Source organism: Chiloscyllium plagiosum, unplaced genomic scaffold (assembly GCF_037043375.1).
Source record: "Chiloscyllium plagiosum isolate Xiang-an unplaced genomic scaffold, Cpla_swu_hap1 HiC_scaffold_5, whole genome shotgun sequence".
Lineage (NCBI taxonomy): Eukaryota > Metazoa > Chordata > Chondrichthyes > Orectolobiformes > Hemiscylliidae > Chiloscyllium > Chiloscyllium plagiosum.
In genome coordinates this window covers 108,176,945-108,193,130 of record NW_028270143.1, presented here as the reverse complement: position 1 = coordinate 108,193,130, position 16,186 = coordinate 108,176,945, and the positions used below count along the sequence as shown (strand labels likewise).

General features: G+C 43.2%; 1 protein-coding gene across 1 annotated transcript in view; it reads right to left on the bottom strand.

Annotated features, from left to right (window-relative positions):
* The window catches only part of ptprn2 (protein tyrosine phosphatase receptor type N2), a 970,059-nt gene that overhangs the window by 601,119 nt on the left and 352,754 nt on the right, over window positions 1-16,186 (bottom strand). The window contains exon 10 of the mRNA XM_043690698.2: window positions 10,199-10,285. Within this exon, the coding sequence (XP_043546633.2) occupies window positions 10,199-10,285 (87 nt within the window). The remainder of the gene's footprint in view (window positions 1-10,198; window positions 10,286-16,186) is intronic.

Genomic DNA, 16,186 nt, shown 5'->3' with positions numbered 1-16,186 from the left:
TTCGATCACATAGAGTCATAGAGATGTACAGCTTAGAAACAGACCCTTTGGTCCAACCTGTCCACACCGACCAGATATCCCAAGCCAATCTAGTCTCAGCTGCCAGCACCCGGCCCATATCCCTCCGAATACCCCCTATCCATACACACATCCAAATGCCTCTTAAATATTGCAATTGTACCAGCCTCCACCACTTCCTCTGGCAGCTCATTCCATACACGTACCACCCTCTGTGTGAAAATGTTGCCCCGCAGGTCTCATTTATATCTTTCCCCTCTCACCCTAAACCTGTGCCCTCTAGTTCTGGACTCCCGACCCCAGAGAAAAGACATTGCCTATTTACACTATCCACGCCCCTCATAATTTTGTAAACCTCAATAAGGTCACCTCTCAGCTTGCGACGCTCCAGGGAAAACAGCCCCAGTCTGTTCAGCCTTTCCCCACAGCTCAAATCCTCCAACCCTGGAAACATCCTTGTAAATCTTTTCTGAACTCTTTCAAGTTTCACAACATATTTCCGATAGGAAGGAGACCAGAATTGCACACAATATTCCAACAGTGGCCTAACCAATGTCCTGTATAGCTGCAACATGACCTCCCAACTCCTGTACTCAATACACTGATCAATAAAGGAAAGCATACCAAACGCCTTCTTCACTATCCTATCTACCAGCGACTCCACTTTCAAGGAGCTACGATCCTGCACTCCAAGGTCTCTTTGTTCAGCAACACTCCATAGGACCTTACCATTAAGTGTATAAGTTCAGCTAAGATTTGCTTTCTCAAAATGCAGCACCTCGCATTTATCTGAATTAAACTCCATCTGCCACTTCTCAGCCCATTGGCCCATCTGGTCAAGATCCTGTTGTATTTTGAGGTAACCCTCTTCACTGACCACTACACCTCCAATTTTGGTGTCATCTGCAAACTTACGAACTGTACCTCTTATGCTCACAGCTAAATCATTTATGTAAGTGACAAAAAGTAGAGGACCCAGCACCAATCCTTGAGGCACTCCACTGGTCACAGGCCTCCAGTCTGAAAAACAACCCTCCACCACCACCCTCTGTCTTCTACCTTTGAGCCAGTTCTGTATCCTAATGGCTAGTTCTCCCTGTATTCCGTGAGATCTAACCTTGCTAATCAGTCTCCCATGGGGAACCTTGTTGAACGCCTTACTGAAGTCCATATAGATCACATCTACCGCCCTGCCCTCATCAATCCTCTTTGTTTCTTCCTCAAAAAATTCAATCATGTTTGTGAGACATGATTTCCCAAATACAAAGCCATGTTGACCATACCTAATCAGTCCTTGCCTTTCCAAATACATGTACATCCTGTCCCTCAGGATTCCCTCCAACAATGTGCCCACCACCGATGTCAGGGTCACTGGTCTATAGTTTTCTGGCTTGTACTTACTACCCTTCTTAAACAGTGGCACCAGGTTTGCCAACCTCCAGTCTTCCGGAACCTCACCTGTGACATCGATGATACAAATATCTCAGCAAGAGGCCCAACAATCACATCTCTAGCTTCCCAGAGTTCTAGGGTCTACCTGATCAGGTCCTCGGGATTTATCCACTTTTAGCCATTTCAAGACGTCCAGCACTTCCTCCTCTGTAACATGGACATTTTGCAAGATGTCACCATCTATTTTCCTACAGTCTATATCTTCCATATCCTTTTCCACAGTAAATACTGATGCAAAATATTCATTTAGTATTTCCCTAATTTTCAGCGGATCCACACAAAGGCTGCCTTGCTGATCTTTCAGGGGCCCTATTCTGTCCCTAGTTACCCTTTTGTCCTTAATGTGTTTGTAAAATCTCTTGGGATTCTCCTTAAATCTATTTGCCAAAGCTATCTCATGTCCCCGTTTTGCCCTCCTGATTTCCCACTTAAGTATACTCCTACTTGCTTTATACTCTTCTAGAGTCATAGAGTCATAGAGATGTACAGCATGGAGACAGACCCTTCGGTCCAACCCGTCCATGCTGACCAGATATCCCAACCCAATCTAGTCCCACCTGCCAGCACCCGGCCCATATCCCTCCAAACCCTTCCTATTCATATACCCATCCAAATGCCTCGCAAATGTTGCAATTGTACCAGCCTCCACCACTTCCTCTGGCAGTTCATTCCATACACGTACCACCCACTGTGTGAAAAAGTTTCCCTGTAGGTCTCTTTTATATCTTTCCCCTCTCACCCTAAACCTATGCCCTCTAGTTCTGGCACCTCACCTGTGACTATCGATGATACAAATGTCTCAGCAAGAGGCCCAGTAATCACTTCTCTAGCTTCCCACAGAGTTCTAGGGTACACTTGAGCAGATCCTGGGGATTTATCCACCTTTACTCGTTTCAAGACATCCAGCACTTCCTCCTCTGTAATATGGACATATTGCAGTATGTTACCATCTATTTCCCCACAGTCTATATCTTCCATATCCTTTTCCACAGTAAATACTGATGCAAAATACTCATTTAGTATCTCCCCCATTTTCTGCAGCTCCACACAAAGGCTGCCTTGCTGATCTTTCAGGGGCCCTATTCTCTCCCTAGTTACTCTTTTGTCCTTAATGTATTTGTAAAAGCTCGTTGGATTCTCCTTTACTCTATATGCCAAAGCTATCTCATGTCCCGTTTTGCCCTCCTGATTTCTTTCTGAAGTATACTCCTACTTGTTTATACTCTTCTAGTGTCATAGAGATGTACAGCATGGAAACAGACCCTTTGGTCCAACCCATCTACGCCAACCAGATATCCCAACCCAATCAAATCCAACCTGCTAGCACCCGGCCCATATCCCTCCAAACCCTTCCTATTCATACACCCAACCAAATGCCTCTTAAATGTTGCAATTGTACCAGCCTCCACCACTTCCTCTGGTAGCTCATTCCATACATGTACCACCCTCTGTGTGAAAAGGTTGCCCCGTCGGTCTCATTTATATCTTTCCCCTCTCATCCTAAACCTATGCCCTCTCGTTCCGGACTCTCCAACCCTAGGGAAAAGACTCTTCTGATTTACCCTATCCATGTCCCTCATAATTTTGTAAACCTCTACAAGGTCCCCTCTCAGCCTCCGACACTCCAGGGAAAACAGCCACAGCCTGTTCAGCCTCTACTGATAGCCCAAATCCTCCAACACTGGCAACATCCTTGTAAATCTTTTCTAAACCCTTTCAAGTTTCACAACATCTTTCCGATCGGAAGGAGACCAGAATTGCACGCAATATTCCAACAGTGGCTTAACCAATGTCCTGTACAGCTGCAACATGCTCTCCCAACTCCTGCACTCAATACTCTGACCAATAAAGGAAAGCATACCAAGCGCCGCCTTCACTATCCTATCTACCTGCGACTCCACTTTCAAGGAGCTATGAACCAGCACTCCAAGGTCTCTTTGTTCAGCAACACTCCCGAGGACCTTACCATTAAGTGTTTAAGTCCTACTAAGATTTGTTTTCCCAAAATGCAGCACCTCGCATTTATCTGAATTAAACTCCATCTGCCACTTCTCAGCCCATTGGCCCATCTGGTCAAGATCCTATTGTATTTTGAGGTAACCCTCTTCGCTGTCCACTACACCTCCAATTTTGGTGTCATCTGCAAACTTACGAACTGTACCTCTTATGCTCACATCCAAATCATTTATGTAAATGAGAAAAAGTAGAAGACCCAGCACCAATCCTCGTGGCACTCCACTGGTCACAGGCCTCCAGTCTGAAAAACAACCCTCCACCACCACCCTCTGTCTTCTACCTTTGAGCCAGTTCTATATCCAAATGGCTAGTTCTCCCTGCATTCCGTGAGATCTAACCTTGCTACTCAGTCTCCCATGGGGAACCTTGTTGAACGCCTTACTGAAGTCCATATAGATCACATCTACCGCTCTGCCCTCATCAATCGTCTTTGTTACTTCCTCAAAAAACTCAATCAAGTTTATGAGAAATGATTTCCCACATACAAAGCCATGTCGACCATACCTAATCAGTCCTTGCCTTTCCAAATACATGTACATCCTGTCCCTCAGGATTCCCTCCAACAACTTGCCCACCACCAACGTCAGGGTCACCGGTCTATAGTTCCCTGGCTTGTCCTTACCGCCCTTCTTAAACAGTGACACCACGTTTGCCAACCTCCAGTCTTCCGGAAAGTCACCTGTGACTATCTATGATACAAATATCTCAGCAAGAGGCCCAGCAATCACATCTCTAGCTTCCCAGAGTTCTAGGGTACACCTGATCAGGTCCTAGATATTTATCCACCTTTACCTGTTTCAAATTATCCAGCACTTCCTCCTCTGTAATATGGACATTTTGCAAGATGTCACCATCTATTTCCCTACAGTCTATATCTTCCATATCCCTTTCCACAGTAAATACTGATGCAAAATACTCATTTAGTATCTCCCCCATTTTCTGCAGCTCCACACAAATGCCACCTTGTTGATCTTTGAAGGGCCCTATTCTGTCCCTAGTTACCCTTTTGTCCTTAATGTATTTGCAAAAACTCTTTGGATTCTCCTTAATTCTATTTGCCAAAGCTATTTCATGTCCCCTTTTTGCCCTCCTGATTTCCCTCTTAAGTATACTCCTAATTCATTTATACTCTTCTATGTTTTCACTTGATCAATCCTGTCTATATCTGACATATGCTTCCTTCTTTTTCTTAACCAAACCCTCAATTTATTTAGTCATCCATCATTCCCTGTACCTATCAGCCTTTCCTTTCACCCTAACAGGAATATACTTTCTCTGGATTCTTGTTATCTCATTTCTGAAGGCTTCCCATTGTCCAGCCATCCCTTTACCTGTGAACATCTGCCCCTAACCAGTTTTCGAAAGTTCCTGCCTAATACCATCAAAATTGGCCCTTCTCCAATTTAGAACTTCAACTTTTAGATATGGTCTATCCTTTTCCATCATTATTTTAAATTTTATAGAATTATGGTCACTGGTCCCAAAGTGCTCCCCCACTGTCACCTCAGTCACCTACCCTGCCTTATTTCCCAAGAGTAGGTCAAGTTTTGCACCTTCTCTAGTAGGTACATCCACATACCGATCAGAAAATTGTCTGGTACACACTTAACAAATTCCTCTCCATCTAAACCCTTAACACTATGGCAGTCCCAGTCAATGTTTGGCAAGTTAAAATCCCCCACCATAACAACCCTATTATTCTTACAAATAGCTGAGACCTCCTTACAAGTTTGTTTCTCAATTTCCCTCTGACTATTAGGGGGTCTATAATACAATCCCAATAAGGTTATCGTCCCTTTCTTATTTCTCTGTTCATTCCAAATAACTTCCCTGGATGTATTTCCGGGAATATCCTACCTCAGCACAGCTGTAATGCTATCCCTTATCAAAAATGCCACTCCCCCTCCTCTCTTGCCGCTCTTTCGATCCTTCCTGTAGCATTTGTATCCTGGAATATTAAGCTGCCAGTCCTGCCCATCCCTGAACCATGTTTCTGTAATTGCTATGATAACCCAGTCCCAAGTTCCTAACCATGTCCTGAGTTCATCTGCCTTCCCTGTTAGACCCCTTGCATTGAAATAAATGCAGTTTAATTTATTAGTCCTACCTTGTCCCTGTCTGACCTGACTGTTTGATTCACTTCTGTTCTCAACTGTACCAATCTCAGATCGATCTCTTTCATCACATTCCCCCCCCCCCACCAACTTACTAGTTTAAATCCTCCTGAGCAGCTCTTGCAAATTTCCCTGCCAGTATATTAGTCCCCTTCCAATTTAGGTGCAATCCGTCCTTCTTGTACAGGTTACTTCTACCCCAAAAGAGATTCCAATGATCCAAAAATGTGAATCCTTCTCCCATACACCAGCTCCTCAGCCATGCATTCATCTGCTCTATCCTCCTATTCCTGCCCTCACTAGCTCATAGCACCAGGAGTAATCCAGGTATTACTACTCTCGAGGACCTCCTTTTTAAATTTCTGCCTAACACTCTCTAATCTCCCTTCAGAATCTCAACCTTTTCCCTTCCTATGTTGTTGGTTCCAACGTGGACAATGACCTCTTGCTGGCCCCTCTCCCCGTGAGAACATTCTGTACCCTCTCTGAGACATCCTTGACCCTGACACCAGGGAAGCAACACACCATTCTGCTTTTTTGCTGCTGGCCACAGAAACGTCTGTCTGTACCTCGGATTAGAGAATAGCCGAACACAATTGAACCCAACGTACCCCTCATTGCATTAGAGTCAGTCTCAATACCAGAAACTTGGCTGTTTGTGTTACGTTCCCCTGAGAATCCATCACCCCCTACATTTTCCAAAACAGCATACCTGTTTGAAATGGGTATATCCACAAAAGACTCCTGCACTAGCTGCCTACCTCTCTTACCTTTCCTGGAGTCAACCCATCTATGTGACTGTATTTGAGACTTTCCTCCCTTCCTATAATTGCCATCCATCACATACTGTTGCTGTTGCAAATTCCTCATTGCTTCTAACGGTCTCTCTAACCGATCCATTCGATCTGATAAGATTCGCAGCCAACAGCATTAATAGCAGATATAATCCGCAGTAACCCTTAAACTCTCTTTAAACTCCCACATCTGACAAGAAGTACATATCACTCTATTAAAGGCCATTTTTGCTCCTTCACAATGTACAGACCCAGAAATTAACACCGTCTTATTCCTCTTCAAACACTGCCCCAGGTTAAATGAATAGTTATGGCTTATATTTTAAGTATAATCAAGAGACATATATCAAAAAACATATAATCAAGAAAGAACCCATTCTACTCACTACTGCAGATTCCCTGTAGGCCACACTTAAAACATCGATTAACTTATCTGATCCTGTGCTGTGAACTTCGCCCAACAATTCCTCCAAGATTAGTTGTGAATTTCACTGTTTGATAATTTTCCCAGATGCACTCTGATGTCCAATGATACATGAATTCAAACAGCAAAGGCAGTAACTGTGCAGGTTCTCTCTCTCCTGAAATGACCTCACCACGTGCTTCCTTTGTCTGCTCTCCTCCCTTTTAAAACTGCTGTTATTTTGACTTTTTTTTTCTAAAGTTCCAAAACAATGCAACAGCATATAAAACAGTAATTGCTGCTCCTGGAATTTGAGGAAATCTCCTCCAGCACTTAAAATACCTCAAAAAAGGAGTAGCTGTTACAGCCAGAAATTTTTCCCATCCTCCATCTTGGATTACCCAGCTAAGGATTCACTCGATCTATCCTTACATATGCTTCCTTCTTTTTCTCAACCAAACCCTCAATTTCTTTAATTATCCAGCATTCCCTATACCTACCAGCCTTTCCTTTCACCCTAACAGGAATATACTTTCTCTGGATTCTTGTTATCTCATTTCTGAAGGCTTCCCATTTTGCAGCCGTCCCTTTACCTGCGAGCATCTGCCCCCAATAAGCTTTCAAAAGTTCTTGCCTAATACCGTCAAAATTGTCCCTTCTCCAATTTAGAACTTCAACTTTTAGATATGGTCTATCCTTTTCCATCATTATTTTAAATCTAATAGAATTATGGTCGCTGGCCCCAAAGTGCTCCCCCACTGACACCTCAGTCACCTGCCCTGCCTTATTTCCCAAGAGTAGATCAAGTTTTGCCCCTTCTCTAGTAGGTACATCCACATACTGAATCAGAAAATTGTCTTGTACACACTTAACAAATTCCTCTCCATCTAAACCCTTAACACTATGGCAGTCCCAGTCTATGTTTGGAAAGTTAAAATCCCCTACCATAACCACCCTATTATTCTTACAGATAGCTGAGATATCTTTACAAGTTTGACAACGTTATATCTTGACAACTGGAAGCGGCAGATTCAAACCACTATAAATGCCGGAGGAAACATCACAGAAGCGCTTCACAGGAGGCTCCCAAGCACTGAGGATGTCACCTAGACAGGGGATGAAATGTCTGCAACACAAATTCCCAGCTCGGTGAACAGAACCACAATTACAACTTTGTTTCTCAATTTCCCTCTGACTGTTAAGGGGGTCTATAATACATATCCCTTTCTTATTTCTCAGTTGAGTATGCAGATCCGTGGGTGCATATTGGTGGACCTATGACAGGGAGGGTAAGTATTTAAGGTCATTAGCAGAAACTCAGCAGACCTGGCATCATGTGTGGGGAGAATGCAAAGCTAATGTTTTGAGTCCAGTGACCCTTTTTCAGTCCCAACAAAGAGTCACTGGACTTGAAACATAAACTCTGTTCTCTCTTAACAACTACGCCAGATCTGGGACTTTCTCCTTTTGTGTCAGACTTCCAGCACCTGAAGTTCTCTGTTTTTAAGGTCATTTGGTTTGTTTTCAGTTGAGAAGAATCAAGGATTTAAAAAGCTTTTTTTTAAAGTTAGTTCAAGGTTGAGTTCAAAATCAAGTTTAGTTTCTAGCCCCAAAGGTCAAGGTGGGTCAGAGACCCTGTCACATCAGAAAGACAGCTTTGTTTGTTATTCTTCCAATCCGGGAGAATCATATCATATAAACCCTATAATGTGGTAAGATGCCATTCGATCCATTGGATTCATACTGACTCTCTGAAGAGCATCCCACCGAGACCCACCTCCCTATTTCCCCCATGGCTAATTCACCCAGCTTGCAAATCATTGGCCTAATTAGGTTGATTAGAAATCTACAGGTTGTTAGAATTGAGAACATTTAAGCTTTCAGATTTGTGAATAGTTCATGTTCACAGACTTGGAAAGGACCAATCAAATTGTCTCCACAATCCATAGCAAAGAAACTGTGATAAATAAATTGAAATTTAAGGATTGCGATGAAGCTGTAAAGTCTCCATAATGGATAATCTTTGAGAGAAAGTGAGGACTGCAGATGCTGGAGATCAGAGCTGAAAATGTGTTGCTGGAAAAGCGCAGCAGGTCAGGCAGCATCCAAGGAACAGGAGAATCGACGTTTCGGGCATAAGCCCTTCTTCAGGAAGAAGGGCTTATGCCCGAAACGTCGATCCTCCTGTTTTTTGGATGCTGCCTGACCTGCTGCGCTTTTCCAGCAACACATTTTCACCTCCATATTGGATAGTCTTGGGAAACATATTGAAACAACATTCTTCTATTTTAAGATCTTTCTAACATCTTCTATATTGAGACAGCTTGGTTTTTGTTCTTTCCCCTTTTATGTAATAAACCTCTGCTCTATTGTTAAGGAAAATGTGTAGCCTCGTGAGAATAAGTCTCTATGACTAATGACCATCTTGTCGAACTAAACAAAAAAAAACTGTTTGATCAAACCAGGCTCCTTTCTGAATTGTGCAGTATTACCATCAACTGGGTTCATAACAATACATCCAAACAGCCCGTTGATTGAAAGCTACTGGAGATAGGCAGCAATATGAAGGAGGCTGTGGTGACCAAACACTGGTTTAACAATAGAAAACAGGAGAGAAATGAAAATGGTTGTTATCCCAGTTGAAGATATCACAAACAGTGTCCCACCAGAATGTCTGCTTGAACAGATAGCTGTCACAATATACATAAATGACTGAAATAAGGGAACTATAAGCAGAATTCAACTGATAAAGATTTGTAGAAAGTGAGGACGGCAGATGCTGGAGATCAGAGTCGAAAAGAGTGGTGCTGGAACGTGTAATGTGTCATGCAGCTGTTAATAAACTATTCACTAGAATCTGGAGCAACTTAGCAGGTGATTGATTGCTGAATGGTATTAAATGCCAAAGAAGTGCAAAATAATGAATGTTAGTATAAAGAACAGTAAAATAACTGCAGGGTAAATGATTGTGACTCTAGGTATTGGTAGAGGATGCAAACCAGACCAATGAACATATTTCAAAACCAAAAGCATTGGGAGCCATACATAAGTTCTGGAAGGACTTATTTTTGCTGTCGAAGGATTATTGGCCAAGTTATCATTTGATATCATGATTTCTGTGAATTCTTTCAAACGGAGTTAAACAGACTGAGTTTGATGGTATGTCAAAATGGTGAAGCTGCATTGAGGAAGGGAAAGGATGCCAGAGTGGTAACCCATGAATCAAAATAGTCTTCAAGAGCCAAACATTTTTTCTGATTGATTTCTGCTTGTTATGTGGCTAAGCCTTGTTTATACAATCTCCATATTCTGATCATCCTGAGCAAAAGCAACAATAGTACAAACAACCAGCACCCCCAACCCTCCCCCATGCCGAATAATATGAGAGATGCAATACTTACCTGATATCTTCAAAGATACTGATTTGCAGCTTCAGAAGATGTGACAAATATTCCATTAATTCCAAGCCCTTCTCAGAACTCAGGGGGCTGTTGAGATGGAAAAATGCAGCATCAGTAATAGAGTTCATTAATAGCGGCTGAGTTAAAGGTCCCAACTGGGTTGTCACCTTTGACCAGAAGAGACTGCAAACAGCAACACATTATATTCCTATCACACTGCAAGGGTAATGGCAAGGGAATTGGGATCAGGTGGCACTTAAGGTATGATGAATAACCCAAATTCTTCACCAATCAAACAATTAGATGTAAGCAGAATCATTACAAGAGATACAATATATCAACAGTCATTCACTGTTTATTATTAAAATCTGAAAAGATTTCTTGCTGGGCTTACTAATTATTGAGGTTTACCATCAATTTGTAGGACATTCTCATTTGAAATGTTATTTCCATAAATAAGGATTTTGCTAAAGGTTAGTGCTGTGATTTGTTCTGTTGCATTACACTATTTACCCTCTCTCACAATACCTCGCCTCAATCTACGATGATCCTGTCTGCACCAATTAGTTCATATAAGATGGTGTTTTGTATTAATGCTAAACTACTCCAGCAGGAGAAGTAGGCTTTGAGATTTTCGAGTTTTTACAGGTTAGTAGTTCCACTGTCACTTCATGGTTACAAAGCTGATAGAAAAATGGAGAAGGAACAGAGATACAAAAGCCTTTTGCTGACGAGAACAAAGCAATCTTACATAATACATCTCAAACCTAGATTTTCAAAAGTGCCAAAACTGGCTACAAACATTAAGCTATCTGCAAGACATCAAATATGAACACTGTGTGATTTAAAATGCTATATTAATATATTTAGTTAGACTGTAACGCATCCATTTTAGAATCATTAAATATCTGAAGAAGCCAACTGTGAACATTCCCAGGGTAAACATTATTGACTCAGTGCAATTATTTTGTTAGCAATCTGCAAAAAAGTATATTTTCATTTATAAACTACTGAGTTTGATGGTAGATCAAAATGATGAGGTTGCATTGAGGAAGGGAAAATATGCCAGAGTAGCAACCCATGAAACAAAATAGTCTGTGGCTGTTACAAACTGAAGAGGAGGAGGGAATCAGCTGCCCTCCTTTTAAACCCCTCTCTGTTGGTCACAATATATTTTATTAATGTATTTTTAGCTCTCAGCTATCACACTTCAATTAGAACAGTTTGCTAGAAAAAGAAGGAGCCAATTAACAAAGTTTTATCAAATGAATGAAAGGAAAATGTTATTACCTAATAATCATCTAACAGACACGGAAACACAGGTAATACGTTTAAAAGGGATTGTGTCTGGTGCAGACAGGGAGAAGTAGGGTTATGGAGTTTTGAAGTCCATAGAATCTCTGAGGTGTTAGATTTTAAACATGAGGCCAGAGTTGATTAATTGTTGACTCATTTTCACTGCAGAATCTGTAGATGTCTGGAGTTCGCAGTGACTGGATGCGTTCCCAAGTTGTTTTTTTTTCACTGCACATTTTGTTTTGGGACAGTGAGAGAACCAGGAAGGGCAAGAGAGATAGACCAAGGCTTCCAAGTTCTGATGATATTGCCCCATGTATTTCTCTCTGCTCTGGGCTGGTGATCAAAAGCAGTTGTTGAAATAAAATTCAGTGTGTATTCTATTGCTTTTTTAAGTTGGCTACTGGCAGGAGAGTTTTTGTCTCTCAATAACGTGAAACTATGAAATACATGTCACTGACTCAGTTGCTTGATTTCAATGTCTTTAGATGACTATGGTGATTCCAGTCCAGGCTGCTTCATTTATTGCGCATGGGTCTCACAAAGCCCATCATAGTCTGTGATCAGGTGACAACTGCAGCTATTTTGGGTCCAAGTTTCTTCCTTTCTGAAAATCCAATTTGGTCCATGAGAGGTTTCAGGTTGTACAGTCAGATCCTCTTCCAGGGCAGGTGGGACCTGTACAATAAGGACAGGTTGCACCTAAACTGGAGGAGCATCAATATCCTGGCAGGGAGGTTCACTAGTACCACTTAGGAGGGTTTAAACTAGTGGAGTAGGGGAGTGAGCACCAGAGCAGTAGGTCAGTATGTGGAGTGATAGAGGAGAACATGGAGGTTAAGTCAATTAAGTCTAATAGGAAGAGCAGGCAGGGCCAGGTTAATGAACACAGCGGGACTGGCAATCTGAAGTGTATTTATTTTATTGCCAGTAATATAACAGGTAAGGCAGATGAGCTTAGAGGCTGGACTAGTACATGGAATACACTGTAGTAATCATTACAGAAACTTGGTTGAGAGAAGGACAGGACTGGCATCTCAGCTTTCCGGGGTTTAGACATTTCAGCCATGATAGAGAGGGATGTAGAAGGGGTAAGGGAGTTTTTATTACTGATTACGGAGAATGTCACAGCTGCACTGATAGGGGACATCTTAGAGGGCTCATCCAGCAAGGCCTTATGGGTAGAACTCAGGAATAAGAAAGGTTCAGTCACTGTGATGGGTTTTATACTGTAGGCCTCCCAATAGCCAGCAGGAGATAGAGGAACAGATATGGAAGCTGATGGTGGAAAGATGTAAAAACAACAGGTGATTTTAACTTCCACAATATTGACTGGAACGCCCTTAGTGCCAGGGGTTTATATGGGGCAGAATTTGTTAGGTGCATCCAGGAAAGTTTTTTGAAGTGATATGTAGATAGCTAACTAGGAAAAGGAAGAAGGGTTACACCCAAAATGGTGACTTCTCCACCTCCTGATGCTGCCTGGCTTGCTGTGTTCTTCCAGCCTCCGCCTGGATTCCAGCATCTGCAGTTTTTTTTTACTTTAACTAGGAAAAGGGGCCATATATTATTGTATTTTGGAATGAGCCTCGCCAGACCAGTGGGGGAGCATCTTGGGAACAGTGATCATAATTCCATAAGTTTTAAGATAGTTGTGAATAAGGATAAAGACTGGTCCTCAGGTGAAAGTGTCAAATTGAGGGAAGGCTAACTATAACAATATTAGACAGGAACTGGAGAAATTAGATTAGAGGTGGTTTGAATGTAAATCCACATCTGATTTATGGAAGTTGTTTAAAGGCCAGTTGATCAGAGTTCAGGATCAGCATGTCCCTGTGTGGATGAAATGTAAGGGTGGAAAGATTCAGGAAGCTTGGATGACAAGAGATGTTGAAAATTTAGTCAAAAAGAAAAAGGAAGCATACGTAAGGTTTAGGAAACTGAAACCAAACAAAGGCCCTTGAGAAATAAAAAGAAAGCTCTTTCTCTTGCATCTTTTGCTTTTTTCTTTGGAGCCGTTTGCAGTGGATTGGTTGGTGAAATCAGCAATGTAGCTAGAGCGGGTTGTGTGGGGAATGGCAGCTCCTCCAGACGGTCAGAGGCAGCAGGCGATGTGGCTCCTCACGGTGACTGGAGGCACTAGTGGCAGTGGCAGCAGAGACATGTTCCTGGCATTCCAGGCTGGCGGCTAGGACCCTCCAGCGATCGGACACGGCGGCCTTTTCAAGATGGCCAGGTGATGTTGCAGAGGAGGACAGACGGAGCGAGACTCTTGGCGCGATGGTGGCAGCGTCCTGGCCTGGCAGTGGAGCCAGGGACTCCTGGTGTAGGCCCGGAGTTGGGATTCCTGCCACTGAGGCAGGAGCAGAGCCGGAACTCCTGGCTGCATGGTAATTGTGGGTTTGGCACTGAACACGGCATTGGCAGCGACAGTGGCAGCAAGGTGGGCCTAGTGACAAAGAGATGGTACCTAATGAAGAGTGGCAACTCCTACATTGGTGGGTCAGGCACAGGCGGCAACAAAGCAGTGGAGGGGTGGTGGCACAGGGCTCACAACTCTTCCAGTTCTATCTTTTACCCCTTTTATTCTCAAACTATCCAAAATGGTGCCGGATTGTGGTGACCGTTGAAGCTTTTCGCTGTATTTTACTGTATTATTCACAGTAAAATGCAAGCAACAATAAATAAATCAACATCAGAAAAAAATTTAAACAAGAAATTAGAAGGGTTAAAAGGGACCATGAAATGTCCTTGGTAAGTAGGATTAAAGAGAATCCCAAGCCACTGTATATGTATACAGAGGAACCTTGATTATCCGAATACCAATTATCCCAAAATCAGATTATTCGAAGGAGATCTTGAGGTCCCGACGAAACATTACATCAAAGACCTGTGTCTAACACTGATTTACAGTGATTAAAAGTGCTGCTGAGATCAGTCCTGGACTGATGGGAGTGCAGGCACCATCTCTAAATGACTGACCTCCCAACCTCTCTCTCTCTCTCTCCCCACATTTTCCCTGGAGTTCAACACAGGGGTGTACCCTAAATCCACCTTCCCCAGATAATCTCTTCAACATTGCCCTGTGTGGGGCAAAGGTGGAACTTGTCAAAAAGTTGCAGTAAAAAGCTGTGTGTGTGAGTCTGTGTCTGTGTGTGCGTGTCTGTGTATGTGTGTGTGTATCTTTGTGTGTGTCTGTGTGTGTGTATCTGTGTGTGTGCGTGTCTGTGTGTGTGTGTCTGTGTGTGCGCGTGTGTGTGTGTGTCTGTGTGCGTGTATCTGTGTGTGGCTCTCTGTGTGTCCGTGCTTGTGTATCCTTGTGTGTGTGTTGCTGTGTGTGTGCGTGTCTGTGTTTGTGTATCTGTGTGTGTGTGGCTGTGTGTGTCTGTGTTTGTATCTGTGTGTGTGTGTGCGTGTCTGTGCTTGTGTATCTGTGTGTGTGGCTGTGTGCGTGTGGCTGTGTGTGTCTGTGTTTGTATCTGTGTGTGTGTGCGTGTCTGTGCTTGTGTATCTGTGTGTGTGGCTGTGTGTGTGTGGCTGTGTGTTTGTGTATGTGTGTGTGTGCACGTGCACACTACTTGGAGACTCACCCCCCCAAAAGACAGTTGCAGCAGCAGCTGTCTTGTTGTTGGTGTACAGTCCGGCTGCCCCGGAGAGGGGGCATGGGCGGATGGGGTGTGTGTGAAGGGGGTATGGTGGGTGGGGAGGGGGCAGGCGGGGGGCAGTGTTGGATGAGGTTTGGGGGGCGGGCGGGGTGTGGTGTTGGACAGGGTTTGGGTGGTGGGCGGGGGGGTGGTGTTGGTCGGGCTTGGGTAGTGTTAGACGGGGTTTGGGGGGAGCGGGAGGGGGTTGTGGGGGCTCGCGCGCTGTGATGCTGCAGCCTTATCTCCTGAACAGGGAGCAGACTTTACTGAAAACTCTGAGCCGCAGAGGAAAGGCATTGAATCGATAAACCGAATAATCAATTATCCAAACGAAATAGTGCCCGCCCATCTCGTTCGGATAATCGAGGTTCCTCTGTTTTGGGAACAAGAGGGTAGCCAGGGAAATGGTAGGTACATTCAAGGACAAAGGCCTTTTATTCCCATTTATGCTTGGAGGTGGAGGAAGTGGGCGATGTCCTGTATGAATACTTTGAATCGCTAATCCCCAAAGAGAAGGACATGGTGAATGGTTAGTTTAGAGAAAAGTATGTTGATTTTCTCGGGCATGTAAATATTAAGCAGAAGGAGGAGTTGGGTGATTTGAAAAACATTAAGGTAGGTAAGCCCCCAGGGCCTGACAGGATCTATCAGAAGATATTGAAGGAGGCAAGCAAGGAGATTGTTAGGACTTGACAGAGATCATTGTATCCTCTTTAGCCAGAGGAGAGGTCCTAGGAGTCTGGAAAATAGCCTTTATTAAGAAGGGCAACAGGAATAATCCAGGAAATTCCAGGCCAGTGAACCTTATGTCAGTGGTAAATAAATTATTGGAGAAGATGCTTAGGGACAGGATTTACTCTCATTTTGACAAGAATTATTATTAGGGATAGTCAGCATGGTTTTATGCAGATGAAATATTGTCTTTTCTACTTGATTGACTTTTTTGAGGAAGAAATAAAAATGACTGACGAGGGTAGGGTAGTAGATGTTTAGATTAGATTACATGATTACATTACAGTGTAGAAACAGGCCCTTCGGCCCAACAAGT